This window comes from Pipistrellus kuhlii, unplaced genomic scaffold, assembly GCF_014108245.1.
Source record: "Pipistrellus kuhlii isolate mPipKuh1 unplaced genomic scaffold, mPipKuh1.p scaffold_m20_p_2, whole genome shotgun sequence".
NCBI classification, from domain to species: Eukaryota; Metazoa; Chordata; class Mammalia; order Chiroptera; family Vespertilionidae; genus Pipistrellus; species Pipistrellus kuhlii.
In genome coordinates, this window is record NW_023425515.1 from 144,415,819 (window position 1) to 144,434,092 (window position 18,274).

An 18,274-nucleotide genomic window follows, 5' to 3' on the forward strand; every position below is an offset into this window, starting at 1 on the left:
AAAAAAAAAAAAAGATATATATATATATATATATATATATATATATATATATATATATATATAAAATTGATTTTCTACAGTGAGGAAGAAGGATAGAGTTAGAAACATCGATGAGAGAGAAACATCAACCAGCTGCCTCCTGTACACCCATTGATGTGCCTGCAACCAATGTACATGCCCTTGACCGAAATCGAACCTGGAACCTTTCAGTCCACAGACCGAATGAAACTCTATCCACTGAGCCAAACCGGTTTCGGCTTGTGTTTGTCATTCTTGGCTGTGATGTGGTGGGTGTCAAGGCAGGGGGATAGCAAACAGACTTCTAGGCACTTCCTTCTGTTTTAGAGTGGAGGCTCCACAAGCCTAAAGCCAGAGCAGCCAAGCATGCCAGCTGGGAGATGGGCTATCTGGCTGGGGTCCTGCCCTCAACCATAACCTCACATGATATTAGTGGTAATTTAAAAATACATAGACTTCTGATTCTGAGAAGATGGCGTATATATATACTTTTTCCTGTTCCTTCCACTACGTGCCACTAAAAACTCAACATTTTATAAAGATGACACAAAAAGCTGGAGAAGGAAGTCCAGCTAGAGATCACAGGACCTAGGAAGCAACACAAAGCGAGTTCACTGGGTTTTCCTTTTGCCTTGCGTATCCCCGACACTGGAAAAGCCGGCAACCAGAAATGCCAATGGGCTCAGAAAAAAGGAGGAAAATTCAATAAAAGCCTACTCTCTCTAGCCAAAGAACCAGGAAAGAAACAAAACTTCCATCAAGTAACAGTTCTACTGATGAGGCTCAGCAGTTAGCTGGACATGAGTCCAGGCAGGGCAGGAGAGCTGGGAGTGTTTCAGAAGTGAAGGCTGCTGGAATGGAAGAGAGGGCTTAAAGAGAAAGCTGGGAATGCTCACAGCACAGGGTTATTTGCCTGTGGTTGACAATTAAAGCACTTGAGAGCTTCAAAAAAAAAATACATGTGCTAATTGTCCCTGTAGATTCTCAGGTCCTTTCTGTATATTTTCATAATCCACAGATGATTCTGAGGTGCAATAAATGTTAAAAATAAGTTAAATTATAACTTTATTCAAATATTTCTAAAGTTCAGGTTCTCTTGAAAGGCTATGATAGTTGTTTTGCAGTAGAAATTAAAACTTAAAAGGAGATGTATAGACAATAATTTTATTTTTGTAATGAATTTCTGTAATTTAAAAGATAGTACTTAATGAATATTACACACAGCTATTTTTAAAAGGTATCTATGTTTATAAGTTGGGTGTCTCTAAAATATAGAGAAAAATTAAATCTTGCTTTTCTGAATGTCTGATACACTCAATAAACTAAAATACTCTTATAAAGAGCAGCTTTGTAATAATTATTAGAAAACATTATTCTACCAAAGACACTGTAGAACCAAATCTCAGTAATCTTCAGGGAAGATAGTAACATTGACTCCAGGATCATCATCATTTTCAAGTTCTTTATCATTGTCTTCAGTAACACATTTGCCACATGCTTTTTCTCGATTTCTTTTTTTCTTATGAGAATATGAAGTATTTTTCTTGATGATTTTCTTTTTGGGATGTAAGTCAGTAATTCTTTCTCTTTCCAAAGCATCTTGTAGGCAGTTGTAAAACCTATAAAGACATAAGTACTACTGTTACATCAGGGTGTTTTAAAACTGGACAACTGAAATTAATCTAGAATTTAAATTATACAAATTTGATCTCATATTAACCTTAATATAAAACAAATAAAAAAATAATATGATTTTTGCTTTTATTATTGTTTAATTAGGGAACAAAATGTGTTTTCTACTAAGAACAGTCTTGAAAATTGAGTTGGAATCACATCTTTTTATTTATTTATTTATTTATTTATTTTTAAAATATATTTTATTGATTTTTTACAGAGAGGAAGGGAGAGAGATAGAGATCCAGAAACATCAATGAGAGAGAAACATTGACCAGCCGCCCTCTGCACCGCCCCCACCGGGGATGTGCCCGCAACCAACATACATGCCCTTGACCGGAATTGAACCCAGGACCTTTCAGTCTGCAGACCGACGCTCTACCACTGAGCTAAACCACTTTCAGCGGCATCACATCTTTTTAAAAATATATATTTTTTTATTGATTTCAGAGAGGAAGGGAGAGAGGCGTGAAACATCAATGATGAGAGAGAAACACTCTTGGGTTACCTCTTGCATGCTCCCTACTGGGGATTGATCCTGCAACCTGGGCATGTGCCCTTGACAGGAATTGAACCTGAGACCCTTAAGTCCACAGGCCAATGCTTATCCACTGAGCTAAATGAGGTAGGGCTAAAATCACTTTTTGACAATTTCTATTCTACCTCAAGTTCTATTCCACACATACATATCAAACAAAGAAGGTAAAAAAAAAATTTTCTTTATAAAAAAATTATACATGTAATAGCTCATTTTAAAGAATTTGGAAATAGTGTGCAATTACAAATACAGATAGCCACTCTTAATATTTTTATTCTTTCTAGTTTATTAATGTATTCTGAATTAATATATTTATACATGTACACATATACCTACTGTCACACAATTGTGGTATTGCATATAGTTTTACAATGTTTTTTTTTAATTTAATGTTTCTTGAAAACATTTTCTATATCAATCAAATGAGCTACAAAATAATGCTTTTTAATGATAGTACAACATTGTCAACAACAATGGTTGTATAATTTATTTAAAAATTTTCCCTAATTCAAACAACAATGTGAAAAACATGTTTGAAAATAATGTGCTCTAAATTTCTAGCTCTTTCTTGAGGACAGACACCTAGAAATGTAATTACATAGTTAAAGGTATAAACATTTTAAGATTCTTGAAAAATACTGTTTTTCTAGAATGGATATTTAGTATGCTTCTAATCTCAATACCTGAGAGACCATGTCACTCGTATACAGAATATTGCCATAAAAATACATGCTTTACTTGAATAGGTGATAATATTATAGTATCTCATTATTTATTTTTTAATACATTTTTATTTATTTCAGAGAGGAAGAGAGGGAGAAAGATAGAAACATCAATGATGAGAGAATCATCGATTAGCTGCCTCCTGTACACTCCACACTGGAGATTGAGCTTACAATCAGGGCATGTACCCTTGACTGGAATAGAACCCAGGACCTGTCAGTCTGCAGGGTGACACTATCCATTGAGCCAAACCACTGCAATTTTCATTTATTTGTTGGCAACTGAAATGGAATGTTTTGCATTAGCTATTTGAATTATTATTATTTTTTTTATGTGAATTGTTCTTTTCCTCATTTTTCTACTGGAGTTTGTGTTAATTTTGTGATCCGATGTACTGTTTTCTCCCTGAAAATTGGGTTTTGTTTTTTTTTCTGCTCCCACAGCAATACCTGACAAGACACAGGCAGTGGCCTTCAGCATATGTGGGAGGCATTGAGGTGGCAGGTGTGCTGCATGTGCTTCACACCAGCTTGTCCTGGGAATGCTGAGTTTGGCTAATTCCAACCTTTCTGGTCCCGATTTCTTCATTTATAAAATTGGACAATATCCTGTATCTAGAAGGATTGTCAGAGGTTATAGAGGATACATGTAAGTGCCTGGCACAGAATAAGTTCTCTATAATGACTATAAACTCCATGAGACCAAGACACACACACACACACACACCCCCCCCCCATCTATCTTGTTTCCTGTTATATTCTTAGCATACAGTACAATGCTGACACACTCGGCAAAAATATGCTAAATAAGTGAATGAATAACTACTGACCAAAAAAGGTCACTATTAAAAAATTATTAGTCTAGGTCCCAAATTAGAATGCCTGGGAGGTTGAGAACTCCCTTGATCTCTCATCACAAACGAGAAACCTATTGCAGGGATCTTGTCATGCTTATGTGTCCTATTATAATGGGAGAGTACGGCAGGAAGTTTTGATAGCTATAGAATAGATTGCTATTTGGACCAATTTTCTTCTTTTTTTAATTCAAAGAACAGTCTTAGTTCTACTTGCAAAGGCTCTAAAGCTTCCTTAAAAAAACTAAGATATTCATCTATTCCCAAATACGCCACACAATTCTAATTCATACCTAACATGATTGCTACACATCCTGTCCATATTTCAAGAACTTAACATACTCACCATTCTACACTTTGATATCTAGCACTAAGCCTGGCATAATAGGTGTTCATAGATAGTACATCAATGAGTAAATCAATCTCAATGGTGATGGTATAATAAAAGGATAAACTGTACAGTAAGAGGTACAAGCAAAAGGCTTTGAAAAATATTAACTGACATACAATCCTGTAGACTGTTCCATGGTAACCTCTTCATTAAATGCATCCTGTTCATCCTCACTAAACTGAAATTTGGCTCTCCCACAAAGCCACCACACTTGCCCTGCATTCCTCTCAAGTGGAGACTGCTGATTCTTTCATATTCCACCTACCACAGAGTTGTCAGAATTCATATGGCTCACCAAAACTTTGCCAGACTAAACTCCTGCATCTGTCCCTTATGTCATCTACCAAAATTCTGTCTAGTCCCTTATGTTTATGAAAATTTCTACACTTGTTTTGATCTCTCTCTAGGTGTGACTATCATCTTGGGTGACTTCAATGACTGGTTTTTGTCTCATCTTCCAAACTGCCTATTTAGAATGGCTTAATAAAATGACCCAACAAAATGACTCATTTATTCTAAAACATCAATCCAAGCCTGCCACAAAATGGTGAGAACTGTCCTTGCTGATCGTAAGAGGCTATTCATGATATGCAACTTAATCTTCTATCATTCTCCACCCAACCCTGTACCTGTTAGACTCAGGTAACCACATTTATGTTGTTGTTTTTTATTGATTATATTCTATTCCTAGAAAAGTACAGATAAGATTAAATTGCTCTTTTTTTAAAAATATATATTTTATTGATTTTTTTCTTTTTTTTACAGAGAGGAAGAGAGATAGAGAGTTAGAAACATCGATGAGAGAGAGACATCGATCAGCTGCCTCTTGCACACCCCCTACCAGGGATGTGCTCGCAACCAAGGTACATGCCCTTGACCGGAATCGAACCCAGGACCCTACAGTCCACAGGCCAACGCTCTATCCACTGAGTCAAACCAGTTTCGGCTAAATTGCTCTTTTATGACCACAGAGAATTAACGGCTTGTGTAAAATATCTCGTCTACCACACATAAAAAAGAAAAAAAAAAGAAAAAAGAAAAAAAGAAAAGAAAAAGAAAAAGGAGCCGAAACCGGTTTGGCTCAGTGGATAGAGCGTCGGTCTGCGGACTAAAGGGTCCTGGGTTTGATTCCGGTCAAGGGCATGTACATTGGTTGCGGGCACATCCCCGGTAGGGGGTGTGCAGGAGGCAGCTGGTCGATGTTTCTCTCTCATTGATGTTTCTAGCTCTCTATCCCTCTCCCTTCCTCTCTGTGGAAATAAATAAAATATATTAAAAACAAACAAACAAACAAACAAACAAACATTAAAAAAAGGAATTAAAGAGGAACAAGTACCTTACTTTAATCTTCCACTAAAGAACCTAAGAACTCAAAGCTACATCCTTGAGGTACCACAATAAAACTGGTAAATGGAACAAATACACTTTTATGCAAAAAGCCAAGAATAAAAACTTCAAATACTTCCTCCTTTTCTTTTTTTAAGGGAACTTTCAAAAAGTCTTTTGGGAAGCTATTTTACTCATTAAGTCAGAAATTTGTTTTTCAATTGCATGTTCTCCAAAGTATTCTAAAGTTCAATTCTCAAAGTGTAATTTCCTCAGCACTCACAGGCAACCAAAAGAGCCTGGAGTGTAAAAAGAAATGTATACTCAGACAACTGTTTCTTTTCTCCCCTCAAAAGAAAGTCAAATTGTCCTGTTTTTCTACCTCTGCAGTCAAGATTAACATACTGTAGGGCAACTTGTACTCAGTTCTCTTCATTGGAGAACTTTTCAGGCCAATGCTGTGAAAATGAATCCTTGTCTTCCAGATCAATTACAGGTCTACTTGCAATAAAAAGCTGATATTTCTTTGATTTATGAAATAGGAATGAAAAATTGATAAAATCTAGGCACAATTTCATACCCTTCTAGGCTTCCATTATTCATAAGTAACAAAGGCTATTTTCCTATAGTATGCATTTAGATTTTAACTAAGCTCTAGCATTTTAATTTAAAAACATGTGTGCAAAGGCCTGTCTTGGGTGCTGGAAACAGAGGTAAGGAGCTCAGGGTCTAACGGGAGCTGCAAGAGCTGTTAGGACACATTCAACACCCCATGAGAAAGATAAATTAAAGTGGGAGCACACTGGGGGCACTTTGCTCCAAGTGAGATCATGACAAGCTCTTTGGGAAAAACCCAATGCCTGGTCAGAATTGCAAGGGGCAAATGCAAACCTGGCTAGGTGATGGGAGTGGAATTATGGGAGGAATACAGGAAGGGAGGGGATATTGAGAGGAAAATTATCAGAATAGAAAATATAAATTTTTTCACTTTACCTTATTTACCTTTTTGATCTTAAGTATACAGGGAAATGTACAAGTTGTTTATTTATCTGCTTTAGTTCCACTTTTAAAAATAAGTCTAGTGCCCTAGCCGGTTTGGCTCAGTGGACTGAAGGGTACTAGGTTCGATTCTGGTCAAGAGCAGATGCCTGGGTTGCGGGCTCGAACCCCAGTGGGGGCGGGGGGGGAGGTGCAGGAGGCAGTCAATCAATGATTGTCTCTCATCATCGACGTTTCTCTCTCTCTCCCTTTCCCTTCCTCTCTGAAATAAACTTTTTTAAAAAAAATTAAAAAAGAAGACTAGCAACTCTGAGGAGTCTGAGACATCTGCTATCCTGACTCCTTCTCTTCTGCCATTTCTAATCTTTATTTATTTATTTATTTTTTTTATTTTATATTCTGCAGTACCATGCCCATTCAGCTTGTCACTCAGGGTCCTGTTCATTTACCTGAACCATGTAGCCAGAGCCTGCTCACCCCATGTCCCAGCCATCTTTCATGTGTTCCAGAATGGTCATTCTAAGGCTTTGAAGCCTTAAAAGTAGCACATGGATAGAAAAAGTCACTTAACTAAATTGAGAAACATTTATTAACCATTATTTTTATGAATCTGTCCTTGCTTTGGGGGAACACTATATGTATTAACATTTAAATTCCTTTGTTGCTTATAATGAATTCTATAAAAATGCTTATTGAGTTTCAAAAATAAGCCAGGCACTATGTAAGGTTTTAGGATAAGATATAGAGATATTTTGTGCATGTGCATGTATGTGCATGCGCGTGCAGTTGGTTGTAGGGGAGAAGTCAGTCCTATCTTAATGTAGTGGGAAAAAAAAGATACACATGTAATTAAATAATTGCAAGTCAATATGATTCATATTTCTGTTTTCCACTGAGGCATGAGCTATAATGATGCTGGTAAATGATAATATGAATCTGAACCAAAGAAATCGCTTTGGGGTTGAGACTAGCCTAAGAAAGGTATTAAGGTGCCGAAACCGGTTTGGCTCAGTGGTAGAGCATCGGTCTGCGGACTGAAAGGTCCCAAGTTCAATTCTGGTCAAGGGCATATACCTTGGCTGCGGGCACATCCCCGGTAGGGGGTGTGCAAGAGGCAGCTGGTCGATGTTTCTCTCTCGTCGACATTTCTAGCTCTCTATCACTCTCTCCTACTCTCCGTAAAAAATCAATAAAATATATTTAAAAAAAAGAAAAAAGAAAAAGAAAGAAAGGTATTAAGGAAAGACTGATAGGATATTTTAGTTACATATCTTCAAAAGATTATTGGGTATATGGGCCTATGACTTGGGGAAGATTTGGAAGACCCATCAGTATACGGGGAAGCAGCTGAGGCCATGGGCCAAGGGAGAGAATCCTACAACAATATTTTACCAATAGGTAGAATAGTAAGAAAAATCCAGAAGGAAGAAAAGAAGGAAGAGATGCAGAAAAGGAAGGATATAACAGAAATTCTTATCAACTGGTATATGAAAAAAAGCTCAATATTACTAGTCACCAGAAAAATACAAATCAAAACCAAAGTGAGATATCAACTCACCTGTCAGAATGGTCATTATTAAACAGACACACACACATAACAACAACAACAACAGCAACAACAACAACACACACATACAAAAAGACAACATTGTTGGTAAGGATGTTGAGAAAAAGGAACCCTTGCTCATTGCTGGTGGGAATGTAAAATGGTACAGTTCCTGTGGGAAACAGTATGGTGGTTCTTAAAAAAAATTTTAATGTAAAATTACCATTTGATCCAGCAATTCCACTTGTGGGTATATACCAAAAGATTCAAGAAGAGGGACTCAAACAGATATTTATACACCCATATTCATAGCAGTGTTATTCACAATAGCGAATAGGAAAAAGAAAAATCTAAATGTCCATAGACAGATGAATCAATAAACAAAATATGGTATATAAATACAGTGAAGTATTATTCAGCCTAAAAAAGAAATGCAATTCTGACATATGCTACAACATGGATGAACCTTGAAGACATTTTGCAAAGTGTCAGACACAAAAGGAAAAAATGTTTAATTCCACCTATATGAAGTACTTAAAAATCAGAGAGTAAAACTAGAATAGTGATTAATAGGGGCTGGGAGCTTGGAGAATGGGGAATTATTGTTTAACTAGAGGCCTGCTGCATGGATTGGTGCACTGGTGGGGTCCCTTGGCCTGGCCTACACGGATTGGGTTGGCCAACACTTCTGTATGACATCCCCCAAGGGTCCCCCAGGATTGTGAGAGGGTGCAGGCCAGGCCGAGGGATCCCAGTGGTGTACAATGGGAGCCGGGAAGGGACCGCTGGAGGGCTCCAGGGTGTGTCTGGCCTTTCTCGCCCAGTCCCTATCCTCCGGACCCTAGCAGCAAGATAACTTACTGGTCGGAGCATCTTACCCCTGCAGGTCAGTGTGCATCATACCGACTGGTCAAACAAACTGTTGGACACTTAGCATATTAGGCTTTTATTATATAGGATGGGTACAGAGTTTCAATTTGGGATGATGTAAAGTTTTGGAGATGGATAGTGGTGATAGGTGGTTACATAACAATGGCACTGAACTATACACTTAAAATGGTTAATATGGTAAATTTTGTTATGTATATTTAACCATAATAAACAACACCCAGCCACTGAAATAGACTCATTTACTTTTCTCTCCAATTTACTTCATTTTTATCAATTATATGCTAATATATTCAGCCCTTTTATTCTATACTTTATTTAACATTTATTTTTCTTATTACATAGCTAGTAAAAAGAACATGGCTATTTTCACTGTACTTATAGCCAAATGGTAGTTTCATCTGACTCACATCAGTCCAATCTCTTATAAACTGAATTAAAGACATCTTCCTCTAGTAATTGGTAAGTAGATCTCCAAACTTTACATTTTTCACCTAGAAATCATTATGTACAAAATTATCTTACTTTTCCCAATAAAAGGGGCTTGGAAATTAGTTTTCACAAACAAGACCTTTCATCTATTAAAAGTATTTTTAAGCCTCTGGCTTTGATTTTTCACATTGGCAGAAAATTCCTTATTGATGAAATATTACTTATTTGGATCTTGACTTTTTAAAAAATTCTCTTATTATAGCTATTTTAATTGTGAAACTTTGGTCCTATGACAAACCAATTTTAGTACTCAGGGTCTGATTGCAGAACTCATCACATCCAGTATTTATTATTTTTTTTCTCTTTCCAACATCAGAAGAGTAACTTTTTCTCTGCATCTAGCTGAAGTACAGCTGCTCCCAAAGGAGCTTCCTAATTTGTACAGCCTTTCTGAATTCACATGTAATCTTCTAATCAGTGTCTTAAGACACTTTTTACCCTTCTCTAATTTTTCACTGATTTTACGTGATGAGCATGGCTCTCTTGATAGCAGAATGCACACTATAATCTCAAAACATATCTTTGAGTCAATGGATTTAAAGCATAATTTGATTTTATAGCTCGTGAACAGGGCTCAATTAACTTCACCAGGTGTATAGTTACTTGATCTTGGGTTATATTTATAATCTTGTTGAAATTCAAGTAAGGAAACAGAAAAACTGATTTTCTACCTCCTATGCTTTAGCAACAACTTCACCGGAATGGACAGAATGGATGTGATAAGTTTTTGAAATGGTGCCAATAAGTACCTACGTAGAGTTCAAACACTACAGTGTGGTGGGATGACTGGGTGGTCTTCAGTTGCTTACATGAAATTATTACTTTATTTAGAATGTTTGTTCAAAGTGTTTTATGGCCAGGTAACCTCTAGCCTTTTTTCAACCACAGTTATTCTAGAAAATTAAGCTTAATGCCTTAAGACATCCACTGTTTAGGGTCGGCCAACACTAGCTGTATGACATCCCCCGAGGGTCCCGGATTGTGAGAGGGTGCAGGCCAGGCCGAGGGATCCCAGCGGTGTACAATAATTAATTTATCTCCAATGTATCACTAATGGGACAAGTACCATTGCTGGGAGAACTGAGAAATAGTCACTTGAATAATTTTGTGAATCCTCTTGTTCAGATAAGGAGCCCTGGTTGAGAAAGCCTGGATGGTGATACTGATGTGATTATTGGTTTACTCTCTGTATCATGAATAAGAAGGGCTATTGGATCCTGAGAATCCATGACACAACAGAGCCAGGACTAATCATTACTGAATATGAATTCAACAGTATATTGAATATATACTAAAATTGTTCTTTAAGGTAACTATTTCCCCTTAGTTAGATATAAGAAAAACAAAGATCTGGCACTGGTAGTGGGTGCGAGTGGTGGCTCTGGTGCTGGCAGTGGGTATAAGTGGGGCCAGTGCAGGCAGCAGGTGCAAGTGCCAGATGGGACTGTGGTGCGCGGAACAAAAACTTTTCAGTAACCACCAAAGGCTTGCCCCGATGACAGCCACTGATACCCTGCCTTGGTCTGGCACCCCCACTCACCTGCTCTACCATCCCACCATGGCTGACGTCCGCCATGATCCACATGTGCTCCCTGGTGATCAGCATGTCATAACGACTAGTTGTTCCCTTGTTATGCTGTTTAGTCTATTTGCATAGTAGGGTTTTGTATATATAGATAATAAAAGACTAATATGTAAATCAACTGACCTGTGGAATGACTGGTGCTATGACGCCCACTGACCACCAGGGGGCAGACACTCAATGCCAGAGCTGTCTCCTGGTGATCAGTGTGCTCCCACAGGGGGACAGCTGCCCAGCCAGAAGTGAGACTAAGCCATCAGTCAGACATTCCCTGAGGTCTCTGGGACTGTGAGAGGGCGGAGGCCAGGCTGAGGGAAACCCCTCCCTCCCCCAGTACACAAATTCCATACACCGGGCCTCTAGTCCTTATATAAGAAAGGCAACCTAATAGTCACTTCTGTATATAAAAAACTATTCTTAGGAAAAAATTGAAAAAAGAAAGCACCGTAAGAGTTTTATTCATCCTGAGTGAAATTTAAGAACAGGGGAAATATAAAGATGTGAAATAATAGCTATATAGCCATAATCCTTACTACTAGGATAATTCTGGCAATGCTAGATCTAACCCATGATAAGAGGTGGGTAGTAAACTCACCAGAGGTGTAAAATATTTATCAGGTTAAAAATTAACCAGTCTACCGTCTTCTAAAAAGGAGATTCTGGGTTAGGTCATCTCCAGGGGACCACACCAAGGGGCAGTGTGCACCTCTTCCGTGGATGCCTTTAACTTGATCAGTTATGGTCCTTATGGCTACTGGGCTTTCCTACCTGAGTGATTACATTTTGCTCCTTTATGTCCATTGTTGGCAGTCAGTCCTCCCATTCTCCTCCATGTAGCTTATTCCATTTAGTACCCATTACAGTATGGGCTACTTTCATCTATTACTTTAATAATCTTTTTATTATTCATGATAAGGCTATAAATAGAAAAGCAGTTGGGAGTCTAAACTGAAGACAGTGTATATTAATATTTTTGAAGATGATCTAGGCATAGAAAAATAACATGAAAATATCTAATTAATGTACCTTTCAATTCTCTTCTTGTTTTCCTCCATTTTTTGATTTGCTGTCTCTAATAGGAAGTCGATATATTCCTCTGTCACCATCAGTTTTCCCTTATGGCTTAATGGAACTTCTAAGCCATGTGTGCTCCGAACAGCCTACAAGGAACAAGCAAGTCAGACATGATGACTCATGCGCTAGAGATACTGAAGACAGCTAAAGAAAACTCCAAGTTAGGGTTGTGTTTAAACATAGTTTAGCTCCATTACAGCATTTAGGCTTGTGCTTTGATATAAGTTAGCTAATCACAGTTGGATCACAGGAGATTAAATAGATTTTCCCTTCATGTAAAGTCATTTCTAAAGAAATTCATTCTATACATTGTTTTTCAGAGAAGCAGATACTATCAAAGAATCCAATAACTTTAACAGTTTCAATTTCACTATAGCTTAGAAAGCTATAATAGACTATTTAAAGAAAAGAAATAAATGAAATCTCAACAGAAGCTTCAAGGGAAAATCAAAATGGACTGGATTTGAAAGAGCCTCTTAGTGCTGCCTGAGCGGAGTGTGGTTATAAGAATAAGCCATGCCTGTTCTATCTCACAAAGTGGCTGCTTTCTCGATACTTTAGGGTCAACCTTAGTAACCCTGTTGATGAAATAGTTAGCATGGTACAGGCAAATCCAAACACTGGATATAGATTAAGAACTACAACCACGCCGGGACCGGTTTGGCTCAATGGATAGAGCGTCGGCTTGGGGACTGAAGGGACCCTGGTTCGATTCCGGTCAAGGGCATGTACCTTGGTTGTGGGCATATCCCCAGTAGGGGGTGTGCAAGAGGCAGCTGATCGATGACTCTCTCTCATCGATGTTTCTAACTCTCTATCTCCCTCCCTTCCTCTCTGTATAAAATCAATAAAAAATATATTTAAAAAAAAAAAAAAAACTACAACCAAAACTATCATGAGGAATAAAAATTAATTCAATGAAACTTTACTGAGCATTTGCAATGTAGGCCCTATTTAAGATGTGAAGATACAGGATGAATATAACATGGTTCTTTTAAGAGCTTACACTTTAGAATAGAACATAAACAAGTGAACAAAAAATTATAACACGAAATAGGCGCTATGACAGGAGAAACACAAACCTGTCCGGCCATGTGCACTTGAGCGCGCACACGAACAAACATTACAGAAATGTGGAAGAGATACAACTGAGACAGGCCTCAGTTTCATGGGAAGGTGGCATTTGAGTTGGGATTTTTAAATGTAAGTTCAATTTCACCACACGTAAAATGGGGAGGAACAACTTATCTGCAGTTATGGAGACATGACAGAGCACGATACATTTTTTTATTTGGCTGGAATGTAAGTATGCTAGCAGAAGAGCATAAACAAGGCAGATGGAAAGTGGTTTGGGTAAGGCCTTGAAGATCAGGGAAAATATCTGGAAACCCTCATTTTTTCAAAAGGGGGGATTCTGACAGTACTGGTTGGAAAGACTGAAGAAGATGGACAGCAGGAAGATTAGTCAGGAGCCCACTGTATAGACAGGTGAGGGGCACTGAGGACTTAAGTAGAAGCAATGACAGAGGGCTTGGAGAGGTGGACTCAGGTGTGAGAAATAAGAGGCAGATGTGACAGGACTTGTAACTAACTGAATATGAAAGACAAAAGAGAGGAAGGTAGAAGAACGGCTGTTCTTGCTAGGTCACCAGATGCAACAGGGAATGAGATGGGGACACAAACCCATACTATGGGCTTTTCAAGTTAGTCATGCTTTAGAGGGGTTTTCTTTTTCCTCTAAATTAAATATATATATATATATATATATATATATATACACACACACACACACACACACACACACACACACATATAGAAAGAGAGGAAGAGAAAGGGAGAAATAAATATTGATGTGAGCACGCACATGGATTGCCTGCTCCCCACTCTCCCGCCACCGGGGACCAAATTCACATGATAGAAAATAGAAAAGTCTAGGGAGCTAGAATGGAGGACAATCTGAAACCAGTTCAACAGCAAATAACACATGTCCTGCCAAACAATAAATACAATCAGTAAATATTGTACCAGATCAGAATAAGGCAAAATCACCAGGGGCTAACTTGGCCAGGAAAAGACTGAGAGAGGATGTGGAGCTTAGAAGGCACCTTAAAGATTATCCAGTCCACGGGTTAGCAAACTTTTTCTGAGAAAGGACAGATAGTAAACATTTTCAACTTTGTGGACCATATAGTATCTGGCATAACTACTCAATTTCACCACTGTAACACAAAAGCAATCTTAGACAGTAATTAATCAAATTGGTGCAGTGGGATCTGACATTTCTATGGGCTGGACTTGGCCCGAAGGCAGTATTTTCGGGACCCCTGGTATGGCTGAGAAAATTCAGGCCCCAAGGGAGCTAACCCAAGTCCGTATAGCATAGCCCGGGCCCAGCCAGTATTAGTGCAGAAGACTTTAGATCTCCTGTCTGTGATTCTCTCCATGATATTATGGTGCTTATTAAACTGGGGCTATTTAAGACGAGGAAGGCACAGAGAATCGGGATAAAAGTAGAGGAGTATACAGTACTATGAAATAAGACCGCAAATGTACATGTAATATCGACTTTGCCCTGTAGGAGTAATTAAGTCACTGAGGGTTTCTGACCAAGGGAATGGCAAGAAGATCTGGGTGAGGAGATACTAAAGGCAGGAGTCTAAGTAGAAGTCTAAGTTATTTCAATAACCTGGATCACTTCATGCTCAAAGAATTGCTTTTTGCCAAAAGGTATCTTACCAACATAGTCTTTCCTCTCTTTCCGACTGTTATGCCAGAGTTCCTGAAACCAGAATCTATCGCCACTGAATGCTGTAAGAAAAGAAATTAGATTCTGATAACCTGACTAATCAGACAAACTGTTAAGCTCTACAAACTTCAGAAACATAACCCCAAATGTATAATTAAAAACTACTTGATTAAACTACTGCATTAAATTTTGGTAGGAGTTGCAAGGCTATGGATTAAATCTGCCCACATACCAATAAATTCAAGTATAATTACAAAGTTTTACCAGAATCTGTGCATCCTGCAACTCTCGACACTGCACATGAAGAATAAGGGGTTCAAATTTCAAAATGGCATCACCATTCGCTTTTTTCAGAGCTACAATCTAAATAAGTAAATAAGTAAATGTTAGTACCAGACACATATATATGATCCTCTTCTTTTGAACCCGGGGACTTTTAGATTCCTTCAGCATCCTGTTCCAGAAATAACTTTTCACTCTGCTTTCTTGGTCCTTTCTCCAAAAACTTATTAATCTGCTTATTCTTTTAAAAGACTTGATTTCTAATTCTCCCATATACTTCCTGTGTTATTCTTTCCAAAAATGTTTTACAAAAGTCAACTATTACTGTATTTAATTCCATAATAGATTTTTTCATTAAGGTCTGTTTAAATACTTGTTAGACAGAAGTTGGACTGTTATGTCTGAGCTACAATTTATATAAGGTGGTTACGTATTTCTGTTTGCCTAGTATTCCTACGCAACATCCTCCCTCTTTCACACGGGACTGTTAATAATGGCACTGTCACTCAGCACTCCCACTATCACATCAGAGATGCCAAGTGCCTAGGTCTGATCAAGGATAGCACTCCATTCTGTTGGCAAAAATAACTGATTTTAGGAATGGCTCGGAGTTCTTTGGGAATGAATCTTCTGAAGTCTTTTTCTGCTGGGGTTGCTAGTAGCTAACTTTCCTGACACAAAGATAATCTGTAGCAGAAGATAATAAGGACAAATATGCACAAAGAATTAGTACCCAAGGAAGGAGATGGACCTTGAATGAGTACCCACAAGACAACATTTGAGCACCTGAACCAGTAATGTATGTGCTTAATACAAACTTATATGAACTCATCTAAACATTTCAATTTAGGCAACTAGATAATCCAGCTTGATACAAAAATTTTCAAGAAGCAATTCAGATAATGTATATTTTATTTATATAAGAATAATGGTAATCTATATATATACAAGCCTAAGCGACTGAATGACGCGCACTGACCACCAGAGGATAGACGCTCAATGCACAGGGTCGGGCACCCTCCTGTCTGAATAGGACCTGGGGGATTGGGCCAAAACCGGCTCTCTGACATCCCCTGTGGGGTCCTGGATTGCAAGAGGGCACAGGCCAGGACGAGGGACCCCACTGGTAAACAAATTCATGCTCCAGTGCTCTCATACATAGATAATGCTAATGACTTATTCCTGGTTCCCTTCTTCCCTTTTCCTTCCATGATTCATACGAGTTACTGAATCATAAAATACTGAAATGAAATTTAATCTTTGGATCCAATATGTGTCCAATGTCCATGAACTCTCTGCTATTTCCCAGAGGATTTGTTGTGTTGAACGGCCATAGTAATGCTTGGATACATATTTTTACTTTTATCTCCCACAACTCAGAGAAGCCATCATAAGGAATTCTCTTTAGGTTTTATGAGTAATATTGTCATTATAATTATGCACAAAAATCACCTTTAATTTTCTATTTTTATCTGTATTTAAAGTGACTGCGAATTAAAAGGTGTGATTTCTTTAAATTTCCATCTAAACACTTACCACATCATCTTTGACACAAGGCTTGTGTGTAACCAGGAGCCAGCAACAGTTTTGTTTCTGAACCTCAAAGCCATTTATATTCTAAAATTAAAAATAACATAATTTAACATAATCATACATTTATAAAAATAGTAAGTACAGTGACTACATAACATACTGTAGGCTTTCTTAAATTAATAATCCCAAGTGGTGATTTTTAAATTAATTATCTCACTTTCTCTACACCAGTGATTTTCAACCTTTTTCATCTCATGGCTCACATAAACTACTAAAATTCTGCAGCACACACACAGAAAAAATAATTGTATTTTTTGTCAATCAGAAAGAACAACAACCAGGTGTAATTTTGATTCATTCACACCAATGGCTATTGTTGTGTTGGCTGTTGTCACTTTTGTACTTAACAACCTAAGGCTGTGGTTGGCAAACTGCAGCTCGAGAGCCACATGCGGCTCTTTGGCCCCTTGAGTGTGGCTCTTCCACAAAATACCATGGCCTGGGCGAGTCTATTTTGAAGAAGTGGCGTTAGAAGAAGTTTGTTTAAAAAATTTGGCTCTCAAAAGAAATTTCAATCGTCGTGCTGTTGATAGTTGGCTCTGTTGACTCATGAGTTTGCCGACCACTGACCTAAAGGAAAAGAGGTCAGTACCCCTGACTAGTCAGGGCTTGCATGTTTTTAAAAATCATTGCGGTACACCAGTGTGCCTGTCGCTGAAAATCGCTGCTCTGCACAAAATCCCTGCGGAGCCCATGCTCTTTATTATCCTCACTTCATGACACAGGGAAGGGTGAGCTTAGATGACTGTCCTAAAGTCTCGCAGCCAGGAATCCCCATAATCGGGTTAGAAGCTACCCAGTACCATGCCAAGCCTGTCTGACAATTCACCACCTTCTCACTCTCTATAGTACCCTGCTTCCTTGGGTGTGATGACGGGGCGGCCGCTAGGGGGCAGTGAACACCTGAACCCTGGCCGCTCTCCTTCCGGTCCGCAGGCCTCGGTGGAGCAGGCGCCTGGGCCGGGCGGGAGTCTTTCCGTTCCCTTAGATCTCAGAAAGTCACACGGGGTCATTTGGGGGTTTGTTAGAATGGCAGACTATCAGGGCCCGCGCTACACCTGCAGAATCTGACAGTGGACTTTTAAAAGATCTCCAGGTGACTCACACACAGACACATCCACGTCTTAGAGGCCCCGGTCTAATTCAGCCTCTAAATGTCATCGACAAAGAAACCGAGACCGCCCACTAGGACACACACACACACACACAGGCTGCCCTGGGGTGTCGCACGGGGTGGGCACAGGGCTCCCGGCGCTCCCACCACCAGGCAGGCTCACCCCATCCAGGAGGAGGATGCGCCCAGCGCAGGAGCTGGTGGTAAAGAACTGCTCCTGCCCGTTCAGGAGCTGCACGAGCTCAGCCACGTCCTCGTCCACACTGCCCTTCCGGCTGAGGTCCGCTTTGCTCAGGCACTGCGCCTTCCATCTCCGGAACTCCGCGCCGCGATCCATGCGCGGAGGGACCTGGGGGCTGCACTTCCCCGGCGGCCTCCGCTTTCCCTGGGGGCAGCCATATTGAAGGCGGGTGCCGGGAAGGGCCAAACTTCCTC

At 39.1% G+C, this 18,274-nt stretch overlaps 1 protein-coding gene across 2 annotated transcripts; it reads right to left on the minus strand.

The window, feature by feature from the left end:
- Positions 1–1,005: 1,005 nt before the first annotated feature.
- Positions 1,006–18,261, minus strand: TYW3 (tRNA-yW synthesizing protein 3 homolog). Of its 2 annotated transcripts, XM_036445627.2 has the most exons (6): positions 18,003–18,260; positions 16,669–16,749; positions 15,115–15,213; positions 14,841–14,912; positions 12,057–12,190; positions 1,006–1,637 (listed from the first exon to the last, which is right to left on the minus strand). In XM_036445627.2, the coding sequence occupies exons 1-6, from the start codon at positions 18,174–18,176 to the stop codon at positions 1,421–1,423; spliced, it is 777 nt and encodes a 258-aa protein (XP_036301520.1). In that variant the 5' UTR covers positions 18,177–18,260; the 3' UTR covers positions 1,006–1,420. The 2 variants fall into 2 exon arrangements, with proteins under 2 accessions (XP_036301520.1, XP_036301521.1); XM_036445628.2 differs by lacking the exon at positions 14,841–14,912 and having other exon boundaries at positions 18,003–18,261.
- Between the last annotated feature and the right edge of the window lie 13 nt (positions 18,262–18,274).

Bases quoted from the DNA above. Each gene is read 5' to 3' on its own strand.
- TYW3 (XM_036445627.2), bottom strand. From the start codon at position 18,176: ATGGATCGCGGCGCGGAGTTCCGGAGATGGAAGGCGCAGTGCCTGAGC. The intron at 14,913-15,114 runs GTAAAACTTTGT...CTTTTCTTACAG, and splicing joins TGCAGGATGCACAGATTCTG to CATTCAGTGGCGATAGATTC. The intron at 12,191-14,840 runs GTAAGATACCTT...TGTTCCTTGTAG, and splicing joins AGAGAGGAAAGACTATGTTG to GCTGTTCGGAGCACACATGG.